This window comes from Aulonocara sp. 'chitande type north' Nkhata Bay, linkage group LG14 (genome assembly GCF_057382095.1).
Source record: "Aulonocara sp. 'chitande type north' Nkhata Bay isolate Kocher_YH1m ecotype deep benthic linkage group LG14, A_spYH_male_GT1.1, whole genome shotgun sequence".
Taxonomy (NCBI): Eukaryota; Metazoa; Chordata; class Actinopteri; order Cichliformes; family Cichlidae; genus Aulonocara; species Aulonocara sp. 'chitande type north' Nkhata Bay.
Genome location: NC_141357.1, coordinates 35,891,467 through 35,904,109, shown reverse-complemented (window position 1 = coordinate 35,904,109; position 12,643 = coordinate 35,891,467). Strand labels below are relative to the sequence as shown.

The following is a 12,643-nucleotide window of genomic DNA, read 5'->3' as shown; positions in this document are numbered from 1 at the left end:
ATTGTTTCGGTGAAGTTTAATAAACTCCTTGCTATCTAAAATATAACAGGACACCGGAGTATATTCTCCAGCATCTCACACTTCTGATAATCAGCTGTCTGCTTGATGTTTATTCAGCTGTGTAAAAACTATAACTTTAATCTCAGCCAAACCGATTTACTCAGGAACAAATAAAATACTAAAAAAAAGCCAAACAATAACATTTTAAGCTAAGTGACGGCAGTGGGTTTGAAAACGATTTGCCGGGAGTCCGGTGTTCTCACGGCTCTAGTGACCTAGCCCCCGGCTAGCTATCGAGCTAGTGGGTAACAGACGTCTCCGAAAACGTCGGAGCGCTTTTGAAAATATGCGGTGTCTTGATAAACTGAGCAGATATTTGAGGTTTACACAGCTACATTCTCGCCTGAAAATATGTTAAACGTTTATTTTGTGACCCGGAAAGAATAATAAGAGTAATATAAAAACTAACTAGCTGCCGCCATTGTTGACAACAGAGCTGGGCTGTGCTGGGACGGAGCTACTTCTTCTTCTTCGGGGTTTAACGGCAGCTGGCATCCTTGTACATGCAGTGCTGCCATCTTCTGTTTCAGTCCGTTATTACACTCTTAAATCCTGCTACTTATTCCTGCGTCTTTTGTGATCTTACAAAGCTTCAAACGACGCGTCGACTATTAAATCAGTCGTCGACGATTTTGATAGTCGACGTAATCGTGACTAGTCGACTAATCGTGGCAGCCCTAGAATACAGTACGGAGTGGGATTTCTGTAGCACATGTAAACATGAATACAACAGAACAGCCAGTTAATCACACATCAACGTTTTTGGACTGTGGGAGGAAACCAGAGGGCACAGGAGGAAACAGACCTCAGACAACCAACGTGTTAAAAGTCAGAAATGTTCTTGCTGTGAGGCGATCGTGGTAACCGCTGCAAAGATGGCCTGTCTAAAGCTGAAAGATGGCATAGATAAAATATAAATATAAGCCAGAGTGAGACTGCAAAGACAAAAACACGAGTGCATATCTGTGTCAGCCTCAACCTCACAAATGAAGCCGACACAGAAGTGCCAAAAACTGCAGTTCCTCTAACAGCCACCAGAGGATGTCTCCAAAGTGAGCCGGACGCCGCAGACTCACAGACGCAGATTCCACCCAGACAGCAGAAATAAACACGCTGGTGTAAGAGTATTTTTGGCCCGTGGTTCACCGAGTTTCAATCTTCCCATTTTTAGAAGGTTTCCGATCTGCATTCAATTTTTATGGTCCAAAGGGACACTTGAGCTCCATAAATACATTATTTTAAAGTTCTGTCCACCCACTTTTAGTTGATTCCTTCCAACAGTGATATTATAGAAATTTGATGTATGGAGCTATTAGGACAAATCAGCTGATATGTGCATCTAACAAAGCTTGCTATCATTAGTTGATAGGTTGGAGCTCCACTCTCTCATATAAATATATTCACTGGTGGGTCTAAAAAACCCAGCAAACAGCAGCTCAGACACTAATGTCGACGCTTTACAATGTGGACACCACAGACCCTCAGATATATATTTATATAGTCTATGGTTTATAAAAAATAAATGCAGAAATGGAATTTTTTAAAAAGTTGAAACTTGTAAAAGCCCACAGAGAGACAGACATGCTAATTAACCATAGAGCGAGAAGAACAGCAAGGTTCAAAGTTTGCTTTTGAATCGCCGCTCCTCCCACAGCGGCGGCCAGGTTCTCGTGTAAGATGCACACTAACCTGCTCAAGGCCACCGCATCCTTTATCTGTTTAACTCTTTGCACAAAGCAACCCAGTGTCACTTTCTTTCTGCACTTCCCACGTTACGCTAACCTGTGAGCTGTGATGAAGCATGAGCCGGATGAGCTGCTGACGTTCATTATTAAACTTGTGTCCGATCATTAGGAACATTTTTGACTCAGTCATGCAATGAGACTTTGCAAGATTCAAACCTTCTTGAGATGAAGCTATAAACTAGCTTTTTAGCATCAGTATGAGAGTGAGCTGTGCACAAACATTTAATTGTTGAGCGTTATTGGATGTTTTGGTTTGGTTTTTTAATGCATAAAGATAAACCAGTTTGTGATGCTTCAATTTTGCGCTTTCATTGCTACGCCCAACCACTTCTTGTATTCTTTTTATACAGAAAAACATCTGCAGACAGAGTTCCTGCTGCTTCAGATGACATCTGTGTCTCTCTGTGTTCCCTGGGTGAGGCAGCAGCAAGTATTCAGAGAACAATGCTGCACAACATGCGAGGAAAACGTAAGAAAAAGTCTTTTGCTTCCAGCTTTCTCTCCGAGCAGAGAAATTTAAGTTGAATCACGGCTTAGCCACGCTCTTTAACTCTTGCACGGTGATTTTTCATGCACGTTGTCGTCCTCCCCCACCATCTTCTGTCTCTGCTGTGTTCACTGCATGAGTGAGCAGCTCCCCAAACCTCCCACCCACCCACATGCTCACTGTTTCAGAGAAGACGAGGCTCAACTTAAGTAGATGTTCCGCCTTTTGGTTTTTGGACCGTCAAAAATAATCCGTCTGGTCCCTTTTTATGCCGTGATGTCAGGTCCTGTTTAGAATTTGAGGGTTTTTTTTTCATGTTTGGGTGCTTTGTGTCTGTGTTACTCACTTCCTGTTTATTTTGGTTAGTTAAGTTGTCCTGTGTTTTCCCTCCTTTGTGATTGATGGACCCGCCCTCATTAGCTGCACCTTGTGCTTCACCGTATTTTTGTTTTCTTTAACTTCTCATTGGTTGTCATTCAAGCTTATTTTCATATTCAAAGATCAAACTGGTTTGTTGGTCATTATACTGGTCAAACAGCCTCCACAGTCACCACAGTCTGCACTGAGTGATCTCAGTCCAGTAGGGCACTGCTGGCATGTTTTAACAGGAGGTTTGCATCATTGTGCAGCTCATGAATAAGTTTCCAGCACTTTGTCAAATTAAGGAAAGAATCAAGGGACAAAAAAGGGCCCAACGTGGTATTACCCAGGCATCCCTAATATAGTGGCAGGTGAGTGTATATACTGAGAGTCTAATTGAAAACAGGAGTGACAAAAAAACAAGTGAACCTGAATAGTTTTAAGTACTAAAGGAAAAATACAACGAAAGACAGGAAATAAACCTGAGATTAAAGTGACTAATAATACAAAATAAAACAGGAAATGATTCAATAGAAACTCAGAAATGTGACAAAAGAAACTTTCAGGTTATTTTCATCCCCAACACCTAAGCTGTTAATCGTTCATTTACAGAAACTTTGGAAATACAGAAACAGATCATTGTTACTCTTTAGTGTGCTCAACTTTCAGCAACATTTGAAATAACAGCCGCGCAGCTCTGCAAGCTGAGGAATGATTCTTTTTTAGCACCTCCATACCGTTTGGTTGAGCAGCACCACGAGTCCATCCAGGAGTAGGATAAACAAGTAGTGCGAACAGCTGAGAAGATCATTGGAGCCTCTCGTGCCTCCATCACAGACACTTATCGCACCGGCTGCATCCACAAAGCCACCGGCGTTGGCGAGGACCCCACACACCCCACACACACTCCTCAACCTGCTGCCTTCTGGCAGTGAGGTACCGGAGCATCAGGGCCCTTCCTGAACACTCAGTGACTGGACTGAAACACACACACATCGATTCATACACATCACTAGCAAGCATTTATCTGCAGAATCTCACACACACACACACCGAGTTAGTTTTTGCACAGTCTTTTGCACATTTCTGTTGCACTGTATCGTTCTGTTCTGTCGGCTGTTGCACTGTCTTTGGTTTTTCTTGTTGCAATTCTTGCACACTTGCACTTTATGTAGCCCTGTGTTGATCGTCTGTCACATGTAGCACCATGATCTTGGAGGAAGGTTGTTTTGTTTCACTGTGTGCTGGACCACTGCGCATGGTTGAAATGGCAGTAAAGCTGCTTGACTTGACTTGAGATCTCAACAAACCGTGTGTTAGTCTGAGGAATCGCTGGCTCGTCACTAATTCTGAAATTTTCAGATGGTTTCAGCACTGATCGCATGAAGGACGAATGTTCGCTGAGATGACCTTACGTGGGCGTTTCCTTAACTTATTTACGCCGTTCGCCGTCTCAGTAACTGCAGAAACATGGCTGTTATTTCAGCTGCTCTTTGACTTTCGACAACGACGTATTAACACGTCTGGTTCTGAGCAACATGTTTCATGTCAGACTCGCGCCTGTTGACTTCTCTAAACACGAGCTGATCTCTACATGGGACAAGCGATGAAAACGTTGTACAGTCGCACGTAAAGCGTAGCAGCTGCTCACCCTCTGAAACAAACGTTCTGCCTCTGCTGCTACACAAGTACCTAAGAAACATACGTGCATGGTGCAAAGACGCTTCACAGTGATTTCAGACTCTTCAGGTTCACAACTGCTCGCTCAGACGTGTGGGATTTGACATTAAGATTCACCAAACGTTACGATCACGTGCAATACTGTGCAAAAGTCATGAGCCACCCCTCATTTCCTTTTTCTCAACGCCACACTTTAAACTGGTTCTACAAGGCTTCCCGAAGGTCTTTCAAAATGTTAGTTTTACACACATAAAATAGTAAATTTGCATAATAAGGGGATTCCCAATGAGCTAAGAGCCCAAAATATTTGCACAGTGTGGGGTCGGTCCAAAAAAATGAGGAAAGTGGAAAAGTGGAAGGCAAAAGAAGAAGTGCTAGGTCTAAAAAACTATCTAGAGCAGATGAACAGTATCTCAAAGTCATGTTCTTAAGAAATAGGAAAAAAAGTCCAACAAAGACCTGAGAGATGCATCTGGACCTCCAGCTGATCCACATAATCCACATTGGAAACTTTTATTTCAAATCAAAATCAGTATGTACGCTCAGTAGTTTATATCTTAAAAATTACGTGCCAGAGTCAGACTGGGTCTTGAATTGTCAAATGGCTAATGAGATTTATCTAAAGTGTAATAATAAGTTAATGTGTTCCAGGTTTGGCTTCTCATAGCCACCTGGGAAAGTTTTTCCTTGGATTTGAAGATATCTGCTGAACTAATCAGAGAAAATCAAAGTGTGGAGCTGAGCGTAATCAGCAGGTAAATATCAGGATATGTTGATGCGTCTTTGAGATGAAGCCCAGTGATAGTCTGTGTTTATGCTAGTACACCTGGAACTTTGTTGAAATGACATAACATTTTGAAACATAGCTTATTAAATTGATTTTCTAATTAATAAGCATGAGGCAGCACATTCAACAAATCTAAGAATATCTCAAAATAATTTGAAGAACGGTCAGAGGACGTGAAGAACATGCGGGGTTTGATGAAGACGTCCTAACAGGAGCAAACCAGATGATGCAGCAATGACAAAGAGGAGAGAGGAGCCATAAATACACACATACTGACTCAAAACAACAACAACCAGAAGTCCCAAGTTCTGGGGTTTATTGCACATGTTTGGATTTTGGACCTTATTATTAAACCGTTCAGACATTTGAAGTAAAACTGAGAATGTGACATTTTTGATCACTTGAGCACCTGAGCTCTTAAAGGAGTCTAATATTCTTATTTTGATCAGTAACCTCAGCTTTATCAGTAACCCCGTCAGTCCTGCTCCTAAGGCTCAGTTGAGGTTGAGGCAGTTAGTTGAGGTTAACTGGCCTCTGCTGAGTCTGTCACATGTGGGTGCTGAAACGAGAGTGTGGGCAGGCCGCTGGGTCGTCTGCTGAGCTGAGGAAGGAGGGGGAATAAATGTCAAAAGATGAAGATGGTATCGTTATACGATGGCAAGACAGATGTTGTCTGTCTTTCAGATTTGCTGTTTTGATTAACCGTTTAACGACTAACACGTGCTGAGCTGCTTTGTTTTCTTTTAAATCTAAATAGTAGCTTCTGATGATGGCGGCTCGCTTTAGATCGGTGCTTCTCCAAGCAGGGTCCTGCATGAAGGGTGTCGCATCTGTGCGCAGGTCTCTTGATTTAAAAGAAGGTGACGAAACTTTAAATATCCTGCAACAACAACCGTTTGCAGCAAATGCAGAAAAAAATAGTGTGAAATAGGAAGCAATGGATAAAATCTAATTAGCATGTTTCCTGTTTTCATGACTGCAAGATATTTTTGTGTGTTTACCGTGTAACGAGTCAGTACAGAGAGGAGGACACAAATGCAAGAAGCTGTGGTGAAATCCAAAAACCCCCCCACAGCTTTATGTGCTCATGCACATAAAAACTAAAGGGAAGGCACACAGGGGACAAGGAGCGGGTACAATCAGGCTAAAAAATCTGGTAAGATTACACACGCGTGCACGCGTGCACACAGATAACCCCTGAACTATCCAAAAACTCAGAGGTCAAGTTGGGCTAGAAATTGAGCTGACTGAGAACTAAACTGAGGGTAACTGGGAAGTATGAGGGTAAGGGCACAATAAAAAAAATATGTGATATCATTAGGAAGACGGAGCTAACAAGTTCCAGGAAACGAAAACGATAGCAGAGAACGTGAAGCTCTGGCTCTGTGGACTTCCAGATCCTTAGGGGGCGCTCATGAGGCAGTCCAGGGATGAATGAGGCCCCAAAGAGCCCCAGATAGTAAATTTCGTGGGGTAGACTTACGTTTGGCAACTTCAGTTATCTTCTTCTTGACAAAATGGGTTGAAACATTAAATAAAGCTCAATTTGAAGAGTAAGAGGAATTAGCAGAAGGCTGAAGTTTTATGAGCAAAATGTAAGGCTAACCACTTTTTCACCCAATGGCTGCATTAAAAACACTCAGCTCGAAGCTTGAAAAGCAGCACTTCACAAACCAGTGGGTGACATCGTGATGCTACATCCATCTCTTACATACAGCCTGCCGGTCCTGGGTTTGAATCCAGTTTGTGGCCTTTCTATGGCGTTTGCTTCAGGTATCTCCGATCACTCCAGCTTCCTCCCACAAACAAGCATGAGGTTAGGTTAACTGGTGACCTTAGATGTTAATGTGAGTGTTACTAGGTATTTGTCTCTATGTCTCAGCCCTCCAACAGCAAGTCAACAGGGGTTGACTTCGGGTTCCCCCCACTTGTGACCCTGAACTGGATAAGTGGATGGGTGGATGTGGTGGATGTGATGGAGGTAAATGGGTTAAGACCTTCATGGTACCAAATAGATGACTCGTCCCCGTTTCCTCCAATTCTTGACTTTTTAATTGGCAGCTGTTTAAAAAAAAAGGTGCAGTTGTTTAACAAGGCATGTGTGGCTAAGTCGACTGGATGATTAACCGGCGCTGCTCTCACTAGTCTTCACCAGGTCTGCTGTTTCGGAGAGGTTAGCGCTCTCTGTCACTCCATGGCAGGAAGATGTAAACAGGTAAAGTAAAGCCTCAGCTCTGGAGGACTGTGACCTACAAAAAAGACCATGGTGGTTAAACATTTAACCGCTCATCCACGCAAAGCTACACTGTGCTGCTCGTGATTGTCAATGCTAACATGCTGCTAGCACCGCTAAAGTTAGCCACACTCAGTGTCAGCCACATTTAAAATAAGGCCTGCCCATGGAAGCATGCGATTACTGGTTTCCATTAGACTGTGCCCAGTTTTTACTGTTTCTTAATTTTTGAATACTGGATTAATTAGTTATTTTTTTCACTAGTCAGACATTTAAACAAACAGCAAAGTAGTTGTTTAATGCCTTCCTTCTCTCTCAGGTTCATTTTGTGCCATTGCTGCGGTGCGTTAAGGTGCTGCAGATAAGCACCAGCAACCATGATGAAACCACATCATTCATTCCAATTATATCTCTTACACCTCTCACTAAAAATGCTCTAATGGTTAAAAAAAAAGACGAATTTGAATCCCGTGGATTCTGGTGATTGTAAAAAATTAAGAATTAAAATGATTTTTTTAGTTGTTAACAGGATGTTGTACCCCTTTATTTGAACAGGATATGAACAGGAAGCTGACAGGGAGCTCCTAGCAAGAGTGACTTTTCTTGCAGAGCAACACACACACACACACACACACACACACACACACACACACACACTTCAGTAGGCGTGAACCTGAGACTGAAACTCGCTCTGAAAACCCCAACCAACTCAACTGCAATTAATCAGCTACAAGCCACACACATGCAGAAGCAGGTTCTCATGTGCGCGCGCACACACACACACACACAAACGCACACACTCACACAGATCTTTGTAAAGCTGTCTCTGAAAGTCTCTCTCTCTCACACATGCACGATACAAGTAACAGGAAATAAATTGGATTATGCAAATGAGCTGAGAAAAAAAATAGTCTGAGAGAGATGAGAGGAAGGAGGGAGTGACAGAGGCAGGGAGGACCGACAGCAGGCTAAGAAAGAGAAACAGGAAGGTGTGTGAGTGTGTGTGGCAGCAGCTGAGTGACAAGTCAGACAAAGAGAGAGTCCGAGCGCCTTTCCTCAGCAGCTCGCGTCTTCTTCGCTTCTCAGGTTTCTATGTAGATGCTGCTGTGTGTGTGTGAGTGTGTGAGACAGACTGTGTGACATGTCTGAGGAGGATTTTTAGTGACATCGAACAGCAAAATGGATTTCCATCAGAGGGCAGCTCTGGATATCTCCACCAAGAACCCTCAGGACGATTTTGAGATCCTGCTGAGAGTCGGAGGAGGAACCTACGGGGAGGTTTACAAGGTCAGCTGCTTTGTACTGCCGCTACATGTACATGTTCGCTTAAATCAGGTTTATTCAATTCTTACTTGTATTTTAAGAAACCTTTCACCTTTCAAGAGATCATGAGTATCTTTAAACTGTTTGAAGAAAGAAGTGGAAAATGTAAAGCTGAGTCTAAAGGAGGTTTTTGCTCCACTGGCTTCTCGCATCTCAAGTCAAGCATGTCTTACTTCTGCCTGTTTTACAAGTCGCTCACTTCTCCGCTTCCCGTCCCTGCACTTTAATGTACAGCAGCAAAAAAAGGGGGGGTGGAGGGGATCTCAGGCTGAGCACGCGGTGCTTTGCTCGCTGTGAACGTCTTCTCTGTGAGTTTAGAAGAACATAGGTGTGATGGAATTTAGTTTCAATGGTTTACTGCAATCACAACTTAAGTGCATCTTCTATTGTGCTGGAGGAAGTGGTTTTACAAGAAGTGAAAGTATTCTTGTCGATAACTATTTTTTTGGCAGTTTTACTCCATCTAATAGAGAAGTTAGTGTAAACTCTGAATTGTAGTACAAGTACCACGAATTCCAGAGTTAAAGATCCTCTTTTCGAGCACTGATGTCATCAAACGCCAACAAACGGGGCTCAAGCTTTCAGAGCTACTAAAAGGTGTTTCAGGTGCTTCAGGTGCTTCAAGTGCACTCTAACATCATCCTCGACTCTGACGGGGCGTCTACACAATCACACCTCTGAGTTGTAGTTGAAGTTTCTCCCTATGTTTAAAAGTCTGTCCTTAAAAAGTCTCATTTTAAGTCATTTAAGTCAGACTTTAACCTGAAGCAGGAGCAGGAAGGTGAGGTCTGAACTTAATATGGTACATTGTATATTCCTGCACACACACACCACACATTTTCAGTTTGTGGCTTGATATTTAAGGTAAACAATATCACGGTTTCTCCAACCACAAAGCCAAGCTTCAATAATACATCATCTGAAGTATTTGGTTTTATGTTGATTCTTCTTCGCCTGCGGCAGAGTTCATTCCCATTTCTGAGCAGCAGTGAAGGTTTCGCAGGGTTAAACCCATATTTTCACACAGTGGGGAGAAGTTGGTTAACAGGCTTTGGCCTTGAATGTTGCTGTAAAGGTTCAGTTTAAAGAAATGTTCAGGTTAAACATCTCATCCTCTTTCTCTCAGTGGAACTTGTGTTGTTACCCCGTCACTTGCAATTTCATGTAGTTTTGCATGTGATGTCACCTGGCGTTCCAAAAGCAATCCTTCCTGTTTTTCGAAGGAATCCACAGATCATTTGAGCTGTTTTTATTTGCAGTGTAAGGTTACAGAAAGAGGAGTGGTTCCTGCCACAGCTGCACTCCAGAAATAAAAATAGCAGCGAGACTTGTATTTGAGAAACCAGCTGCAGCATTCAGAGTTGTTGTGGTTGAGGCCCAGGACTCTGATTCTAGAGCACAAATGGTCCACAAGTAGTTGTTAATTTGATCTCAGCAGCCAGGGTTTAAACCAGCGGATTACAAGCCCGACGGCCCAGCAAGTATCACAAAATATTCAGTTTCATTTGTTTAGATTAGGCTTAAAAAATCAACCTGATTAAAAGTGGCAGGAAATGAGAGCCAAACGCGTTGCCAGTGTAGTACGTCTGCTTCTGATCGCTAATTATGTCTGAGTCGTTTGTCGCTGTATGTTAACGAGTTGGGCGGTATTTAGAGTTGGCATTATATCAGCTTTCACCACAGGATTATTGTGGCAAAAGAAATTTCCCGATAACGACACCAAAGCTGCAGAAAATTTGAATGACAGTAAAAATAATTGTGCTATCAGTAAATATCATCTTTTAACTTTGATACATGTGTTTTATCTCTCTGTGGCAAAAAATACACTCAGAATACGAGTGTAGGAAGGTGAAGAAGGAGTCTGTAATCAGGGAATCATGCAAAAACGTACATACTCATCTAATTGCTCTTTTGTATGCTATCATAGGTGTGTTATAAACATTGTCAAATGTCACAGCGGATGGAGCCGCGTTCACAGAGCAAGCCTTTCATACATTTCTTGCAACTGTGTCGACTTCACAGGCGTCCGTCTACACATATATGGATGTGATTAAGTGCGGGTTTTTAAAAAATGGATACATTTTGAGTGAATTTTGACTTCCTTCGGTGTAATTCCGTGCTTTGAATGAACACGCGGGCTCCTGTGTAGGTGCATGTGTTACCAAGGATTGTCTGGGACTTTCCTCAGGTCACACCTGAGATGGAAAAGTTACCTAAGTCTCTCCAGTGACGGCTCACATGAGTGATAGAGCGATCTGAGTGGACTATGCGCCTTCTTTTGTACTGCTCAGTGTAAGTCACAGAACAGCAAAGCTCCATTCAGCGCTCGGAACAACAAGCGACTCATTTATGAGAATTTGAAGCCAGACAGAGCTTCTTAAAGGCTGATTTGAGTTAATCTGTTAGCAACAAGTTATGTTTGTCTGAACCCACAGATTGTGTTTACACAGCTCTGATTTGCAGAACGTTTACCACCAACACTTAGTGCCGGTGCAGACAGCTTACTGTGACATTTAAATCTGTCGAGATCGGGACTCTGGGGTTTTCAGCTTTTGGACTTTTTAATCCATCCCCCAACTCCAACCAAGAAACTTTCTTCACTGTCTTTGATTATCGTGTGCTGTGGTTTGCTGAGGTGCACAAAAAGAGAAAAATAAGCATTTAGCTATCTCATCCGTCTATCTCATTGGAGATATTTAGCTCTGCAAATGCTGAGTTATAAAATCATCTGAGGTTGTCACGGTGATGGACCATTGCGAGCTCGTCGGTGATTAGAGTGAAGAGGATGCAGATCATTTTGGTCACTGTGCATCGTGTTGCTTTTGTAAGCGATATAAAAAAAAGACTTTAATGACTTTGTGGGTCCTTGGAGTTCAAATGTTATTGTGAGTTTTTAGTTTTATTTCTTTAGATAATGATCTCTTGCTCCACCTACACTGGCTTGTATTTATCTGTGCCTCCATGAGTATGAGCTCTTTGAAGTATTTAAGCTGTGATGCATGTTTTTTTTGTTTTTTAAACAAAATCTATATTAAAATATGGCACATTAGCAACATCCTGCACGGATACGCTTTACAGAAGGTAAGTTGAGGCTTCAGAGTTTCTCAGAGTCGCTCTCGGCCACCTGCTTCAGCCCATGTGTGGACTGTTTTTTTTCATGTGCCAGTTTTGGTGGATATGGAGCATTTCAGAGTCGAGCTGTTCAGCAGTTCATGCCATGCGCTGTAAAACTGTAACCTATGCAAAGCAGTTTATCTGTAGAGTGAGCACACTTCCTCTAAACAGGTCAGTTCTGTGACCTTGTTCTGTTTTACAGGGAGGGAGATATTTGCATAATTGCCCTTCCTTCACATGTGGACACACGCTCACACAAAAACACCCATGCACAGATATGATCACACCCACACACATGCTCGATCACGTGGTTTCAGCTACGCGTTGTTGCACAGCCTAATGGAGGTCATACTGCAAGCAGCGACTGTTTTTGCACCATCAGCAGTGGTGAAAAAGTAGGACTTTAAGTTATGCCTGTTTGTCCATGTGTGTGTGAGAGAGAGAGATGACCATTATGGGAACTGTACAGCGTCTTAGCCTCATGTTGTACAGGGAGGGACATTCACAGGAAGAAACATATACCTGCTTTCATATCAGACAGTTCCTCATCCTCAGGAGTAAGAGTAGGTGCATCTGATGTAGAGATAGAGAAGAAAGGCCGTGTCGACCGCAGCTGATAAGGCCAAGTTGTGTTGTAGATCATTTCCTATTAGTTCATGTGTCTTATATTGATTTCGGCACGTAAGCTGCACGACTTTCTGTGGGCATTAAACACTTTTTACCCCATAAAATCTCTTTAGGGGGTAAGTATCTGATTTTTCAAACGCTTTGTACCCCAGGCGTTCAAAGACTGAGCCTGATTTGAAAAGCACATAATCTGCATTCAGTTCTTCCTCAAATAGCTTCTTCATTGT

At 42.6% G+C, this 12,643-nt stretch overlaps 1 protein-coding gene across 2 annotated transcripts in view; it reads left to right on the top strand.

Moving 5' to 3' along the window:
- The window catches only part of map4k1 (mitogen-activated protein kinase kinase kinase kinase 1), a 54,851-nt gene that overhangs the window by 3,879 nt on the left and 38,329 nt on the right, over nt 1-12,643 (top strand). The window contains exon 2 of one of the 2 annotated variants that reach the window (XM_086262365.1): nt 2,156-2,274. In XM_086262365.1, the coding sequence (XP_086118491.1) occupies nt 2,191-2,274 (84 nt within the window). In that variant the 5' untranslated portion in view covers nt 2,156-2,190. Of the gene's footprint in view, nt 1-2,155; nt 2,275-8,316; nt 8,640-12,643 lie in introns of those variants that run through there. The other variant, XM_086262364.1, reaches the window with a different exon arrangement.